Source organism: Montipora capricornis, chromosome 13 (assembly GCF_036669925.1).
Source record: "Montipora capricornis isolate CH-2021 chromosome 13, ASM3666992v2, whole genome shotgun sequence".
NCBI classification, from domain to species: domain Eukaryota; kingdom Metazoa; phylum Cnidaria; class Anthozoa; order Scleractinia; family Acroporidae; genus Montipora; species Montipora capricornis.
This window is the reverse complement of record NC_090895.1, coordinates 19952011-19967010: the sequence shown is the minus strand read 5'-3', so window position 1 is coordinate 19967010 and position 15000 is coordinate 19952011. Positions and strand designations below refer to the sequence as shown.

General features: G+C 39.2%; 2 protein-coding genes across 2 annotated transcripts in view; one reads left to right on the top strand and one right to left on the bottom strand.

Annotated features, from left to right (window-relative positions):
• Nucleotides 1-15000, top strand: part of LOC138028448 (vascular endothelial growth factor receptor 3-like) — a 49670-nt gene that overhangs the window by 1187 nt on the left and 33483 nt on the right. Inside the window, exons 2-7 of the mRNA XM_068875989.1 lie at nucleotides 1818-2191; nucleotides 3890-4262; nucleotides 5837-6097; nucleotides 7357-7629; nucleotides 8165-8464; nucleotides 10046-10351. Coding sequence (XP_068732090.1) covers nucleotides 1818-2191; nucleotides 3890-4262; nucleotides 5837-6097; nucleotides 7357-7629; nucleotides 8165-8464; nucleotides 10046-10351 — 1887 coding nt within the window. The remainder of the gene's footprint in view (nucleotides 1-1817; nucleotides 2192-3889; nucleotides 4263-5836; nucleotides 6098-7356; nucleotides 7630-8164; nucleotides 8465-10045; nucleotides 10352-15000) is intronic.
• Nucleotides 13182-15000, bottom strand: part of LOC138028449 (uncharacterized) — a 3596-nt gene continuing 1777 nt past the window's right edge. The window contains exon 1 of the mRNA XM_068875990.1: nucleotides 13182-15000. This exon is cut by the window's right edge and continues 1777 nt beyond it. Within this exon, the coding sequence (XP_068732091.1) occupies nucleotides 13321-15000 (1680 nt within the window). The 3' untranslated portion in view covers nucleotides 13182-13320.

Here is a 15000-nt window from a genome sequence, read left to right as displayed (position 1 = left end):
AAATAACACCCCCTTCGTAGACAAATTTAAAAGGAATACACAATTTACACTCTTCATTCAGTAGATTTATGGCCACATTACAGCCTAGCTGTTGGTTTTTGGGCATTTGTCTAAGTCGCGGCACTAAGAGTAAGATCTCATTGACAATTTTTATTTTACTGATTATAAATGTGACAAGGGATCACCAGCATGCTATTGAAGAAACACGACAAACCTGGTGATCTCTTTTCGTTGAAACAACTTCCTCGTGGGTATATGCACTTCCTATGTGTCTTGGAAGGTGCTACATCTAAATTTCCGGATGTTCTGGCCTATTGCTAAAACGAGCTCGAGCAAGGAGGTTCCTGTACACATTATGTCACGCAATAGTGTTGATAGACAATGATGACAGAAAGCGAAAGGAATTAATTATATATGAAACAAAAACATCCGCATTTTCTTAGAAATAGTATACACGAACAAATATCATGTTACCTGTTTTCAAGCGTAACGGGTTTCCAATTTTAGAAAAAAATATAATCAGTTATTAGTTGAAGACTCATAAATCGTATCAATCGTTGACAGTTTTTGAAGTCTTGCAATCAATAATGATCAGAAAACAAATGCAAATTATACCAGAAACAAAAATATTTCCATTTTCTTGGAAATATAAGAACATTGTTTTTTTGGTAAGCCTGACTCTCAATAAAACTGTTTTCAAGGAAGCACGGCGGACCTCATTGTTTTTTTGTTAAATTCGAGGACGCACAACAAAAGGGGTCGCTTCCTGTTCTGGTTTTGTTGGAGGTCATTCAAACAAGATTAATAAATTGCCCAAGATGGCTATCAACAACTAGCAACAAAGAGACAGTCGGTACAGTTAAGAGATATTTCCGGCGCGAGAAAACGGGACACTGTATTTGTCCTTGACACCAGCCCAGGGAACCTACGATACTTGAGTCGTTTTTCTCCCATGCTTGGAACAAATTTTTCAGTCAACAGAGAATGTATAGAGCATGTAAAATTCTGTGACACTTTATGTGAAGTTCCGTTCCGGTAATCACAAAAGGGGAATCAAAAGAGGGACCTTCCGATGGAACATTTCTGAGAAAATAGAAACATCGAAAACAACGATTTGATGCCCAAATTTTAGGTAACGTTAAGTATAAAAGAGGGATCAAATGGCAAGGCACTCAAACCTTCCAAGCCCAGGTCTTGAGTGCATTGTTATTAGAGATTGTATCAATTGATGCAAGATTATGGTAAAATATCAGAGGGACAACGTTTTCTAATGGCTTGTTTTATTTGTGGGATGTGATTTAGTGATGATTTTAAGTAAGGAAAGTGATGATGCTTTCTTTTTATTAGAGGGTCACAACATTTCATGTAATAGGCCATTTCCGAGTTGATGTTTGTCTCGGTTTCGAAGTGAGTCTTGGTGCTCAACTGCTCAACTATTGAAATGGGAATGAGTTTGATTTGCATAAAAATACGCAACTCATTTCCATTTGAATGGTTGTGCACCAGGACTCGCTTTGAAACCGAGGTATGCAGCAACTCGGAAATGGGCTATTTTCGATTGAAGGGTCGCAATATAACTGATTGTGTGAATGCAAGATCATGCTCAAATCTTTGGGGAACAAGAGGGGACGTTGTGTCAGTTACATCTGAGAGACTCTTCATGACTAGCACTGACTTTAAGCAAACAACAAAGCTGTCTTTAGTGTATGCCAATCTTGACATTTTGCAATGGTTGTAGCCCAATAAAAAGTTATAGTGGATCAGCTCCGTCATCCCTGAGAGATATTTGAGTAATTGGATTTGTATTTTTGTAACAGTTCATGCGCAACACATCACAGCAAGACAACCAAAGGCAATCGTAGAAGAAGGCCGTAATTTTACCTTTGAGTGGGATTTTCGTCTTGATTCGGGTGACAGGTTGGATCAAATTGTTTTTGGTCTTTGGGACAACGAGTTCACAAGCGTGTACTTAATGACTGTTAACAGAAAAGAAGAACCAGTCGAAAACCCCGACCTTAGACATAACTATCCAAGCTTTGTAAACCGAGTACACTGGACTGGAGATTTTAAGTCATATGCTGCGTTTACCTTGACCAACGTGAGGCGTTCGGATAGCAAATCTTATGGATGTGAACTTGGGGTCGGAGGCTTTGGGAAAACTATTGCTTCTAAGATAACTCTTACTGTTAAGGTGAGGCTGCGTACATGTAAGAGGTTCCCAGTGGTTATTAAGAAATTAGCAGTGAAAAGGTATTAGTCATTTAAATTTTAAGATAATTACGAGATTCTCCCACAATTCTCTTAACATTTGGTTTTGTATTAACCTGGAGGAAGTTGGTGGCAAAGTAGGCAGACTGTAACTTTATTTGATGAACGATTCCTTTTTATTAGCAACGGCAATGCAATACCTGATTGATACGCTACACAGTGACTGAAGTGTTGTTTCCAATATAGAGCCGTTTGAGTTGAGTAGATCCTAACCGCGTTCAGTTATCAGTTGAAATAGCCTCCAAAAGTATTATGAGAAAGAAGATAATTAATTGGGTGTTAAATTCTATCATGTTCAGCAAAAACAATTCAGTATGCGTAAGTACGAAACATGCTCTCGTTGAGGGTTTTCAATAAGAGCAAGACGCTGGCAAAATTCGGAAGCTACTTCACTTACATTTGCCGCCCTTCTTTGACTGAAAAATTACCCCCCCCCCCCCCTCCCCACTCCCCAAAAAAATAAATTAATAAATTAATAATAATAATAATAATAATAATAATAATAATAATAGTAATAAACGGATAACAATGATAAGAAGCATACGCCAAAGAGTAACAATTTTCCCTGCTCTACCCAAGGTGACAAGGTACCTTTCAATACATCCACGCGCTGTATAAAAGAAACAAATTATTAATTTAAAAAAAAAAAAAAGAATTACACCAAGACTACCCTTGATTAGAATTATTTGGCATCGGGGTTACGGTAAACGGCAAACAGCGTCAGTCTGAAGTTTGAACTTGTTTGATTGAAAGTAATTTCTTGCTTTTTAGGTACACGTATCAAGTAACTTCTAAAAGTAGAGAGACGAATTAGGATAAGAGATTTCCATGCTTGTATAATGAGATAGGACGCAACTCTTTACAACCTCTAATTTCATTGGATCCCTTCAGGACGCAGCTCTATTGTTTTATTTTCTTCACGTGTAACTCATGTTTCATGTTACTCATGTAACGCTTTCACGTTTCTCTCCGCCACGTTGGTGTACGAAAAAAGCGGATCTCTCATTAAACTTATTTTCTTCGGGCATGTACTAAAACCAGGAACACCGGAACACAGGAACACCCGGAACACCCTGGAACATCCCAGAACACCGGAACATTCCGGAACACCCTGGGAATAACCGAAAACCCGCAATTTGGGTGACCCTAGGCCTAGCTAGGCCTTAAGTTGGTTTTTAGGCCTAAGGTTACCCAAATTGGGGGTTTTGGGTTACTTCCAGGGTGTTCCGGAGTGTTCCGGTGTTTCTGGTTTTAGTGCATGCCCTTTTCTTCGTGGCATGTACTAAAATCAGGAACACCGGAACACTGGAACACACCCGAACACCCTGGAAGTAACCGAAACCCCTCAATTTGGCTAACACTGGGCCTACCTAGGCCTTAATTAGTCCTGGAGTTAGCGAAATTGAGGATTTTGGGTTACTTCCAAGGTGTTCCGGAGTGTTCTGGTGTTCCGGGGTGTTCCAGGGTGTTCCGGAGTGTTCCGGTGTTCCGGTGTTCTGGGGAGTTCCGGTGTTCCTGGTTTTAGTACATGCCTTTCTTCGTCCGCCTGCCTTTGTTTCTTTTACCATTGTGACGTTATTCTCTAGAGATTTGCAAACCACCTATGCTCTCTCCTACACAGAAGCGCCCTGTGAAGTTACACTTCCCGGAATTATTTAGAGTCCCTCATGACAGAATTGTTTTACCTGGACAAGAGACTGAGTTCCAATGGGAATACAGGGTTAAAAAGGACACCAAAATAGTGGAATTCAGTCGGGAGACGTCCTCGCATTCCGTGGCGACTATCATTTGGAAGATACAAAGCAACGAGACTACGATAAATGCAGAGTATAGCAAACGTTTGGATGTATCATTTACCAATACTCGTCATGGTAAAGGCAGACAGTTTACTTTTAAACTTCGAAAAGTTACTATTGAGGACGCCGGGAAATATATTTTCAAAGTTTATTTTGTGGCCGACTCTCGTATGTCTGACGTGTATCTTTATGTGAAAGGTAGGTTGTGAGTTTAACAAGTTAATTAAAAGACAAACAGATAAGCCCTTTAAAGCCAACAATAGGGTTGATTAGTAATTTAGTTGTTTTGTTCCGGAAGAACATTTTAGCTCGGATGTGCAGACCGAGTTGAATATATATAAAGCCTGGTTTTGCCCAGCCTCGCAAGTACATGTACAAGCACAAGTGCAATCATAACAGCTCTCATTTTACAGGGAAAATGGCCCAGCACAAGCACAATGATCTCATTTTTTTTCTTTATCTTTTGCTTGCGCTTGAGCTTGCATTCCCCTTATGTCGTGTGAAAACGAAACATGGCATAAACACAAGGACATTTAGTGCGTCTGGCGGAGTCTGGCCAATTAAAACGCTCGTCCCAGATTCCCCGCGTCTCAGCATTTCAACAAAATGGCGTCTCCTTATGCTTATGTCGACATTCGTTCAATTAACATGAGCTACTTATGTTAAGTGTCGCTAGGGAAAACCAGGCTTAAAGCTTCATTGGTTCGCCGATGAATATGCAAGTGAATGAGGGACAAGGCAGACTTGGGTCTATTTAACCAATGTAATGTGTCTTATTTACCTGTAAAACTGAAACTTCAAGTTCCTCTGCCGGGCGGACCAAAAATAGTTGACTCTGTCCTCGAAATCAGGAGTCTGAGGATCACTGTCTTCCCGGGCGTCAGGGATTAGATCACATTAAGGAAGCGAGGGGCAGAGGTTGTCACTAGGTGCTTGCGAAGTAATTACGGTATGTGAGACTGAAGCTCTGTTGTCTATGGTTGCTGAAAGAGGCTTGCAAAAGTTTCCTTTGCATTTTAAATCAATTTTGGATGTATGTGTTCTTTATGGAAAGAAAAAAAAAAAAGGTTTCCCGGGAATTGGGACCTAAATGAAACCATAATACGGCTCTGGATCGAATCAACCAAAAACTCGTGGGGACGGGATACCTTAAGGCACGTTATATGAAAACGGCTGAATAACGAGTCATAGACCGCTTCTGCAGGAGGAATCGGACAGTCACCACATCGGGGACCTCATCCTCTTCTCTGCTCGAATAGTGTTTGGGTTCTTTAACACCCCACAGGGAACGTTATGAACATAGAAGATATTTGTGAGACGGAGCCTACGGTTTATAGAAGACTTGAAATTCTAACCATTTCCAGATGAAATAACAGAGGCAGCACTTTATTCTCAGTTATTTTAACATCCTTACTGTTGATCAGGCCGGGACTCGAACCCGCGAACTTCCCCATGGCAGCCCGATGCTCAACCAACTTAGCTACCGGTGCGTGGCACCGTTGCGCGCAAACGCAAAACGGTGGGCTGTTGCTTGTCATAAAAGCATGAAAATAATGCTATTCTAACTCGTTTTTCTCTTTTGAAAAGCTTCTTGATACATGCTACTAACACGCAAGAAATGAGCTTATATCAAACGAGTCTCTTCCATTTTTGGAAAAACGCAAGTTGTAGTCCGACGTTTGCCGTTTGCCGTCAACGTGATGTTTAATCTCTCCATTGACTTTAAGCGTCGCGGCTGCGGAATTCAAACACTCTAGCTCTTCTTTTGACAGATCGTCCTAAAATAGTCGGATCACGAGGGGCTGTAGAAGAAGGCAGAGAATTATTACTTGCTTGTGAAGTGAAAGGAAATTCCACGCCGCAAATAGGCTGGTTAATAAATGAAAGACTTATTCGTCAACAAAGGGAAAAGTACCTTCATATCCGAAATGTGACGTTAACTGATGCAGGGTCATATAAATGCTGCGCATTCTATCAACTACGATTCTTCTTGACTCGATTTTGCAGTGTCAAAATGCCACTTCAAGTAAAATGTAAGTAAAATTGTACGGTAAATGAGGAGGAATTAATTCTTATAGCGATTCTCTCTTCGGAGCCTCCTTTAAAGCTTGTGGGCTATAAATTCAGCTTGATATGAAGCTCTATCGAAAGTAACTTTGGGAATTAATGTGTGGTAAAAAAGTTTTGAATAAAGCATTATTCCTTGATATCATGAAAAAGAAAACCTACGCATGCCTGAGCTCTACAACCCAGGTTCTCTCAAGGTCTGTTATGGAGAGTGTAGTCCCTCACACAATGCCTAAAAGTAATTAAGCTGGCACTCTTCTCAACGCTGGTAAAAGCAAGATTGATTAGCAACAAAACCAAGGACCAATTGGCTCCAAGAAATATGTGCTTAATTTTGTTGATGGTTCTCACTTCTTTTTGGAACATTACTTTTATTATTATTGTTTTTAATTAATGGCACCATTTTTCATTGAAGATAACTCTTAACCCAGTATTATCATTATCATTATCATTATCATTATCATTATCATTATCATTATCATTATCAGTATCATTATCATTATCGTTATCGTTATCGTTATCGTTATCATTATCATTATCATTATCATTATCATTATCATTATCATTATCATTATCATTATCATTATCATTATCATTATCATTATCATTGTCATTGTCATTGTCATTGTCAGTACCAGTGCCAGTGTCAGTGTCATGACAATGTCAATGTCATTTTCAATGTCAATGTCAACATCAATGTCAATTTCAATGTCAATGTCATTGTCGGTGTCCCTGTCATGACAATAACAATGACAATGACAATGTCATTGTCACTGTCATTATCATTGTCATTGTCGTTGTCATTATCATTAAGTAGCTATTGTGCAGCCAATATTTTTTAGGTTATTTTTCACAGGTATAGAAAAAAAAACCTAAGAATCCAAGATAACGGATAAAGTTCCTGCAATATTTTAAATATCATCACTCAATTCGTGTATTAACTTACGTGGATAACGCCTTTTACGGCCTGCGGAAAAAAAAAAAAATAAAAATAAAATAGCCGAATCCAACATGTCTTCAGGTCACCAGCTCTATATAAAAAATTTATGTACAAAGTAGACCCAATTAGATGGAAGAAACCCCCCTCGCACCTACCTCAATTCTCATTTTAAAAGCCTGCGAAAATTCATGAGGCTTCAACGGGATTTTCCCGTATAATAAAATACATACTTTTAGTCCATGATGACAAGTCATCGGCTGACTTTCTTAATTTGTCGTGCTTCAGATGCCCCAAAGATATTTTACCCTTCGGGTACAAAGACTGTTTTATGGTGGGAAGGCCACAAGACCAAGCTTAACTGCTCCGCAGTGGGAAATCCACCGGCTCAATTTTCCTGGACTTCAGGCAATTGGGGAAGCAAAAGACCACTTGATGTAAGAAGAGGTGGCAATACCAGTGTTTTGACGATCACGTCTTCTTTGGATTTGACGAACTACACGTGTACAGCTCATAATGATGTCGGTGATGAAAGCAGGTTCTTTATTGTCAAACCAATACGTGAGTATTTGATTGACATATTTTATCATCATCACAACGGTTTTCTACGTCCATGGATGCAGCTTGTTAGGTACCAGGAATCTCTTTCCGCCACATTTATTGTAATACTATTCATTATGATATCTCTAGTTTATAGTTCACAATACTCATAAATTAATATAATGAGACGAACAATGATAATTGTCGTGTCTTGTCCCGCGCATTTTAACGTATTCAAATTTATTTCGATAGTTACATCCAGTTACCATGGCGAAAATTTGGACAGTTTTACGTTGATACGTAATTTTCAAGTTGGCCTTGTTTTTTAATTTCTTCCTGCGGACTTGTGCTATAGACCTGGGGCCCTTTTCACTTTATTGATTTATTTATTATTATTATTTTTAATTTTTCCCTTGGCAGTGAGTATAGGGTTTGTGATAAAGAAGGATTTTAACTGTCCAGCTCGAAATTCGTGACACGCGTTGTCACCGACTTGAGATACACCAGAATTGTGATAATGATAATACTAATAGTTCATAATATTTTTTTAACACAGACCCACCAAAACCTCCAGTGATAAAAAGTGTGAAATTGTGTTACAAGACATTGAAAATCACGTGGGAAGTAGCCTCTGTTTACCAAGTCACGCCCATCACAGGTTACGTGTTAAGGATGATGAACCAGGAATCAACAGAGTCAACAGAAATAAGGGTAATCCCTTTTAAGGAAAAGAGTAATTATGTCATCGTTAAAAATCTCACCGAGGAAACCAGATATCGTTTATGGCTGCATGCAATGAATGTAGCTGGTCAAAGCAATTCATCGGAGGAAGAACAGGTGCATATGCTGAAAGAAGGTGAGTGATAACTGTTATAACCAGGGGATATAAACCAATAGGCCATATTACAGTTTCTTAGTGACCAGGCCATGTGGGGGAAAGTGAATAGTTGACCTCGTTTAATTCAAACGTCCTTACAGTTCTTTTGTAAACATTAAAAGAGAATGATTTACATGAAAAGCAGAGAGGTTTACGTCATAACAAGGTCAATGGCGAGAGATTTCAGTGTTTGCTCATCATGTAACTGATTCTGCACACTCCAAGTACATCGCAGTAAACGCTTGTACGCAAACGTTTGCCTTTTTTTTTTAACGTGGAGTATACGCTAAATTCTAGATAGACATAGCAATAGAAAAATTGATTGGCATTGTTTGGCTTCCAAATTAAAAGAAAACAGCTTTATAAGTAATTTATTTCGTTAAGTATTTTGTATGGAAATTATCCCTCCCTTGATCTCTTCGAAGTCCTGACCGCCATTTTGTTTTTATCCCACTGCAATATAAGATGACCCGCTGACCAATGAATGCGAGAGCAAAATGTCCTCGATTTCTGGCGATGAAATGGCCATATTTTTAACGTGGGGTTTGTTTTACATTGATTGGTTTTGTTTTGCCTTCCAAATTTAAGGATAATTAGGATAGTGCGCTCACTCTAATTGGCCAATAGCAGGAACCCATGACCCGGAGCCTACAACTCTACTGTGTTCGTGTAACGGCGTTTTCACTGACGATTTATATTTAGATTGAATTTCCCGCGAATGAGACTCCCACAGGAGTCCGATGACCAATTACAAAAGAAATAAGCTGACGTCATAGGGTCACCGAACCGGAACTGACTTTGTTTTTTGGCCTAATTCGCGGGAAGGGCTAGTCTATAAATAAACCTACTTGTGAAAACGCCGTTTCACAGACGCTGTATGGAAGTTGCACGCTCCAGATGGGCTCCTGCCAAAAGCGCATCTGATAAACGGTTTATCAAGAAAATCTGTTTGAATCAAGAAGTAAAAAAACAAACAAAAACAAAAAAAACAGCATTTTACTTCATTTGTCGAATTGTCTTTGAGACATATTTTATAAACGCAAGAGAGGAATTTTTTCCCGTGCTTCCATGCATAGCCTCATCCAAACACTCGAAGGAATTGGGAGAATTCTCGACCTCTATGCAAAGCCTCAACTACGTCTCGTGTTTGCAAAATTGTCTCCAATTGTCCCACCTCCCCCTCGTGTTTAGATGAGGGTATGGAAACACGGGAAACGTCCTCCATTGCATAAATAGTAACAGGCAAATGGCGGCGTACGGCTTAGGCTAGTTTAGTTATTTTTGTTCTTGAAAATGAACAAAATCATAATAGTTTAAAAACCGGAGATTAATTGAGGAAACTAACATTAGTTTCACTTATATTAGCGGAGTAGTTGGATAATAAAAATCAAATATGGTTAATTAACAATTGCAAAAAATATATGAGTTTTCCGTAAATGCGTCATGATCATAAGGACATGTCGTATTCTTAAATTCGAAAAGAATGTTTTTTGGCACAGTTTTCATGCATCCGAAGGTAAAAAAAAAAGAAACATTTTTTTTCCTCTGTTGGTGATACAGGTTGTCCAGGCGTACCACGAGTAAATTTCATGATCACTTACATCAATGTCACACGTTTCGATGTCTTTTGGGATGTTCCGCCTGCTGACCGTGGAGCGATAATAACTGCCTATACCTTGTGGCTGCGTGAACTGGCTACAAACCGTAGCACCCATGGTTTGTGGTTCCTGATTAACACGACAGAACCAAAATTTCATCTTAAGTTGAACTGCTGTAGGACTTACGAAATTATGGTGACAGCATGGAACAAATATGGTCAAAGTTTCACTGACCCGGACAATGCTGCCAAAATCACTGTTTTAAGAGGTACGATGTTATTAGACTTTTTTTTCCCCTTTATTTGCCGCATTCCGCAAAACAACAACGTGAAGTCTCAAAACATTTAGGCTTTGACGACAACGTGAGCTTGAAACCATGAACCGTTCATTTTCCATCTTGACTTTAAAACCGCTCGTACCACAGGACGAAATCACATGTTTCCGTATTTCTGAAACGTGGCGGAAACATGCAACTCCATGTTTCCGTTATGTTTACGTCTTGTGGAAACGTGAAAATTCAAGTCTACGTGATTCCGTCACGTTTCCGGAAAGGAAATACCAAATCACGTTTCCGTGGTTTTTAAGCCTGCAGATTTCCGCCGTTGTTCGTTTCCGTCATGTTTCTGCAAACGGATTTGCAGTTGTTTTCTACATCTCCGGCAAAACACAAACGGGAGATGGTTCTTTTAACAATAATTAAACTTAACCTTTTAACCAGTAGCGACGAACTACAGCTGCAGCCGCAGGAAGTACCTCACCTCACACTTCGCAAAATGACAAATATAATGTGGTATGAGGAGTCTGGGCCACATGAGACATTTGTGTTAATTTGAGGTGGTTATACCAAATGAGACATTCGTGTAATCCGAGTTGGTTGGGCCAAATAGGACAGCTGTACGTGTGCATGTGGTTTGAGTCGGTTAGGCCAAATGACACAGTTGCGTGATTTGAGCTGGTTGGGCCAAATGGCACATTTTGTCATTTAATCCAGTTGAGCAAAATGAGACAGTTGTGTGATTTGAGCCAGTTGCGCCAAAATGAGACAGTAGGTAGTTGTGTGAATTGAGCCGCGCCGGTTAGGCCAAATGCGACATTTTTGTGATTTGAGCTAGTTAGGGCAAATGAGACAGTATGATTTGATCAAGTTGAGCCAACTGAGACAGTTGTGTCACAAGATCCAGTTGGGCCAAATGAGACAGTTGTGTCATTAGATCCAATTGAGCCAAATGAGACAGTTGTATCATTTGATCTGGTGGGCCCAAATCAGACAGTTGGATTATTCTAGCCAATTAGATCATTCTAGCCAGTTGGATCAATTCAGCCGGCTGGACCATTCAAGCCAGTTTATTTTAGCCATGTTCACTCATTATTCAAGCTAGATGGACTAATTTAGCTAATTGGACTACAGATTATTTAGCTACTTGGATCATTTGCCATGGTTGAATCGTGGGTCATTGCACAGTCTTTACTAAAGAGGACAACTCCAATCCCTTAAACAGTTTCTTTTTTTGATCACTTCAACAAAAAACTTATTTTTTTAAAGCTTAAGTTGTTTGGAAATATACAAAACAAGGAAGACTAAAGCAAGGCATGGGTTTTGCAGTGTGTTCTAACGGTAAATTTATTATAATGATCCTCAATAATAACCCGGGCAACACACATGAGCTAAAAGTGAAATGTCACAATATACATGTAGTACTTAAAGCATAAAAGGTACTTTAGCAAAAACTGTCAATTTTCGACCAATCGTTTGAGCATGACTGGTTTATGTTTATTGTCAAGTAAAACATTCAACTGATGGTCATTTTTGCCACACATACATGTAGTCCAGTTCAAGTAACAGTGATGAATTTTCTGTTATTTAGAAGAATTTGGTAGGAGCTTTAATTTTAAAGTGCCCATAACCCCAAAATATTTCTTTCCCTAAAATGAATCTTTGCACCTGTTCGAAATGCATTGCGGCCATATTTTCATTTTTCTAACAAATCCTGCCATTTTATAGGCTTCGAAAGTTGCCAAAATCCATGCAAGCATCTTTTGTTCACTACCGAGTCAGAAGGGGAGTGGGTCTATTCCTGATTTGACGGCACAATCTACTTTGCATGCATGTTTACAAAGAGTTAATGTAATGTAAATCAGTATGTGACGTCAAATCAGGAATAGACCCACTCCCCTTCTGACTCGGTCGTGAACAAAAAAAGCTTGGATTTTCGCAACTTTCGAAGCCTGTAAATTGGCAGGATTTGCTAGAAAAAGGAAAACGTGGCCGCAATGCGTCTCCAACAGGTGCAAAGATTCATTTTAGCTACAAAAATATTTCGGGGTTAGGGGCACTTTAAGTTTGTTGGTAAAATCAAAAGCCCAAATATGTGTATATGAAAGCTAGTCATCAATGTAAATAAATTTAATGTCATCATTGTGTTCCACAAATCTGAGCCTAACACTAAAAACAGATACCTCCTTGGTTTCTGTGGGGCATTTGACAAAAAAGAAAACCTTTCAAAATATTTCAAAATAGTCCAAATTAATCACTCATCTTAAGCTAGTAATGGTTGAAACATCACTAGTAATGTAAACCATTTATACACCTGCACCTATACAAATACAAAAAAAAAAATAAAATAAAATAGGCAGGATTTATTGAACTCCACAAGCAGCAACCTATTTTAAGTAATCACATGCACCTTTACTGAATTTATCTTACTTGTACATGTACATGTAAATACTAACTTAATCAACTGCAAATGGAAGAGGAGAACAGAAGCTATGGCTTGACAAAATAGGTGGCTGCTGGTGCCCCCTAACTAACTTAAAGGGGCAGTGTCACGCTATTTGGCAACTAGATGGTGTCTTTTCGCCTGTCGTTACGGATGGCAACGATTGAAATGGATTGAAACTTGAAAACATTGGCCAATTTTTTCAAGTTTTGATGCTATGTCTTCAAAAAATCCTCAAGAAATTTATTATGGCGAGCTCTCCCTGATAAAATTCATTTGATATCTTCATCGTAGCTTTACAGAAGCATTTTGCTTACGAGTAAAGCCTCAGTGTAATGATTTTAGCACAGAATTGACCCAAAACAGCAAAATCCTTGTGACACTGCCCCTTTAAAGCAATATCCTCCTACAAATAGGAGAACAAATTAAATATTTCTGTCCAGAATAAAGCTTATCAACAAATAAGAACTTGGAATGAATCCTCTGAACAGGCAATTAATTAGAATTATCTATTTCAAGATTAAAGTAAAATTCGCCTGCAAATAGGAGAAACAATTATGTATCTCTTTCCAGAATGAAGCTTTTCAGCACACAAATACTTAGAATGAATTCTTTGGGCAGGCAAAAATGCTGCTGGCCCTCCATGCTCAAACTCTCTCGCATGCCAAACTGAGAGAGGATTTCCAAAACCAAGGTTGTCATCTGAGAACTTAACCCAATTGACAACAGCAAAAACATGAATCTTCTGTTTGCCCTCGATTTCAACACTGTGTGCAATGAAGTAGCGTACAATGCCTGGCCTCATCAATCCAGGATTAACTTCTCCATTTTCACCGCACCATGAAGGAAGTATGCGGGCATATGGACAGAGTCTGGAACCTGTCATGGATCCGTATCTCTCACCACAAACTGTTAATGCCACATATTTCTTATACAGGGAAGACAGCGATAACTGTGTAACTGTAGGATACAAAGTTTGGTATACTGTTTGGAGTGCCTGAACTTCATCTTGGTCAAGACGAACAAGTTTGTAAGAACGTTCAAGAGAAACTGAAGTTAAATCCGCCCAAACAGATTCTTTTCCAAGTAAACAACCAGATGAGGCCATCATCAGTTGTGGTAGTGTAACAGTATCTGTAGAACTGGAGTCAAGCTGTGCCATGCAATTGAATAGGAAGAGGTCTTTATATTCTACTGGTAAGCTATACTGCATATGTGCCAGACTTCCTGACATCATAAACTTGCGCATTATTTGAACCTCAACTGTTTTGCTGTTGGTCTGGTATGATCCAAGGATGCCATTGTAGCGTTCAAAACTCAACAGCCAAAACCCGTAAATGCTGCCATAATTTTCAACACATTCTTTCAGGTGAAGATGAAGATGCATATTCGGGGTTATGGCCAGTTTTCCATTTATTCTCTGATATTCTTTGAGAAAATCCAACAGTTTGTGATCTGATAACATCAAATCTGTTTTTGTGAGACAGGGTTTGCAGAGAAGACGACAGGCTAGAACAAATGATTGCCAGTAATGAAGATGTTGCTGTGGAAGCACACCCACTAAAGAGTACATGGAAAAAAGAAGAACAAAATTTTTCCATTGTGCAGCAGTGTATCCACCATAGTTAGACTTGATATTTCCAGGCAATCTTCCAATATCTGACAATGTGGAAATTTCATTAATCCTGGTGTGAATAGTATCCAACCCTTCCTTTGTGATGATTTCGTTCTCAATCCACTTTGAAAATACCCTTTTGGCTGTTCCAAGAAACAAGTTGTGCATTGGATCAATAACACACATCTCTATGCTGGCATAATAAGGCAGTTCTAATAATACAGTGTATCTAGTTCCAAGTTCACTTGCTAGTTTCTCAGCTGCAGACTCAGATTTGCAGTTCTTTACTCTATAGGCATCTCTTCGGTGTTGTTCTGATGTTCTCTTTTGCCACTGATCTCGATCATTAAAGCCACTGTAGTCCCTCTGCTCTCCAAAACCACCAGGGAAGGCCTTGTAACAGTGAGAACAGCCTCTCTTTGCACTGTGCCCAAGGAATCCACAGAGGTTTCGTGCTGCAGGGATGTCTGATGCAAAGCATAACACAGCAGCCTGAATTTCCACAGCAGCAGATGGACTGTTGTAGCTGTTTACTTTCTCTCCCTTCCATAAGGCATTCATTTCATCAACTGCAGGCTCAAGAAA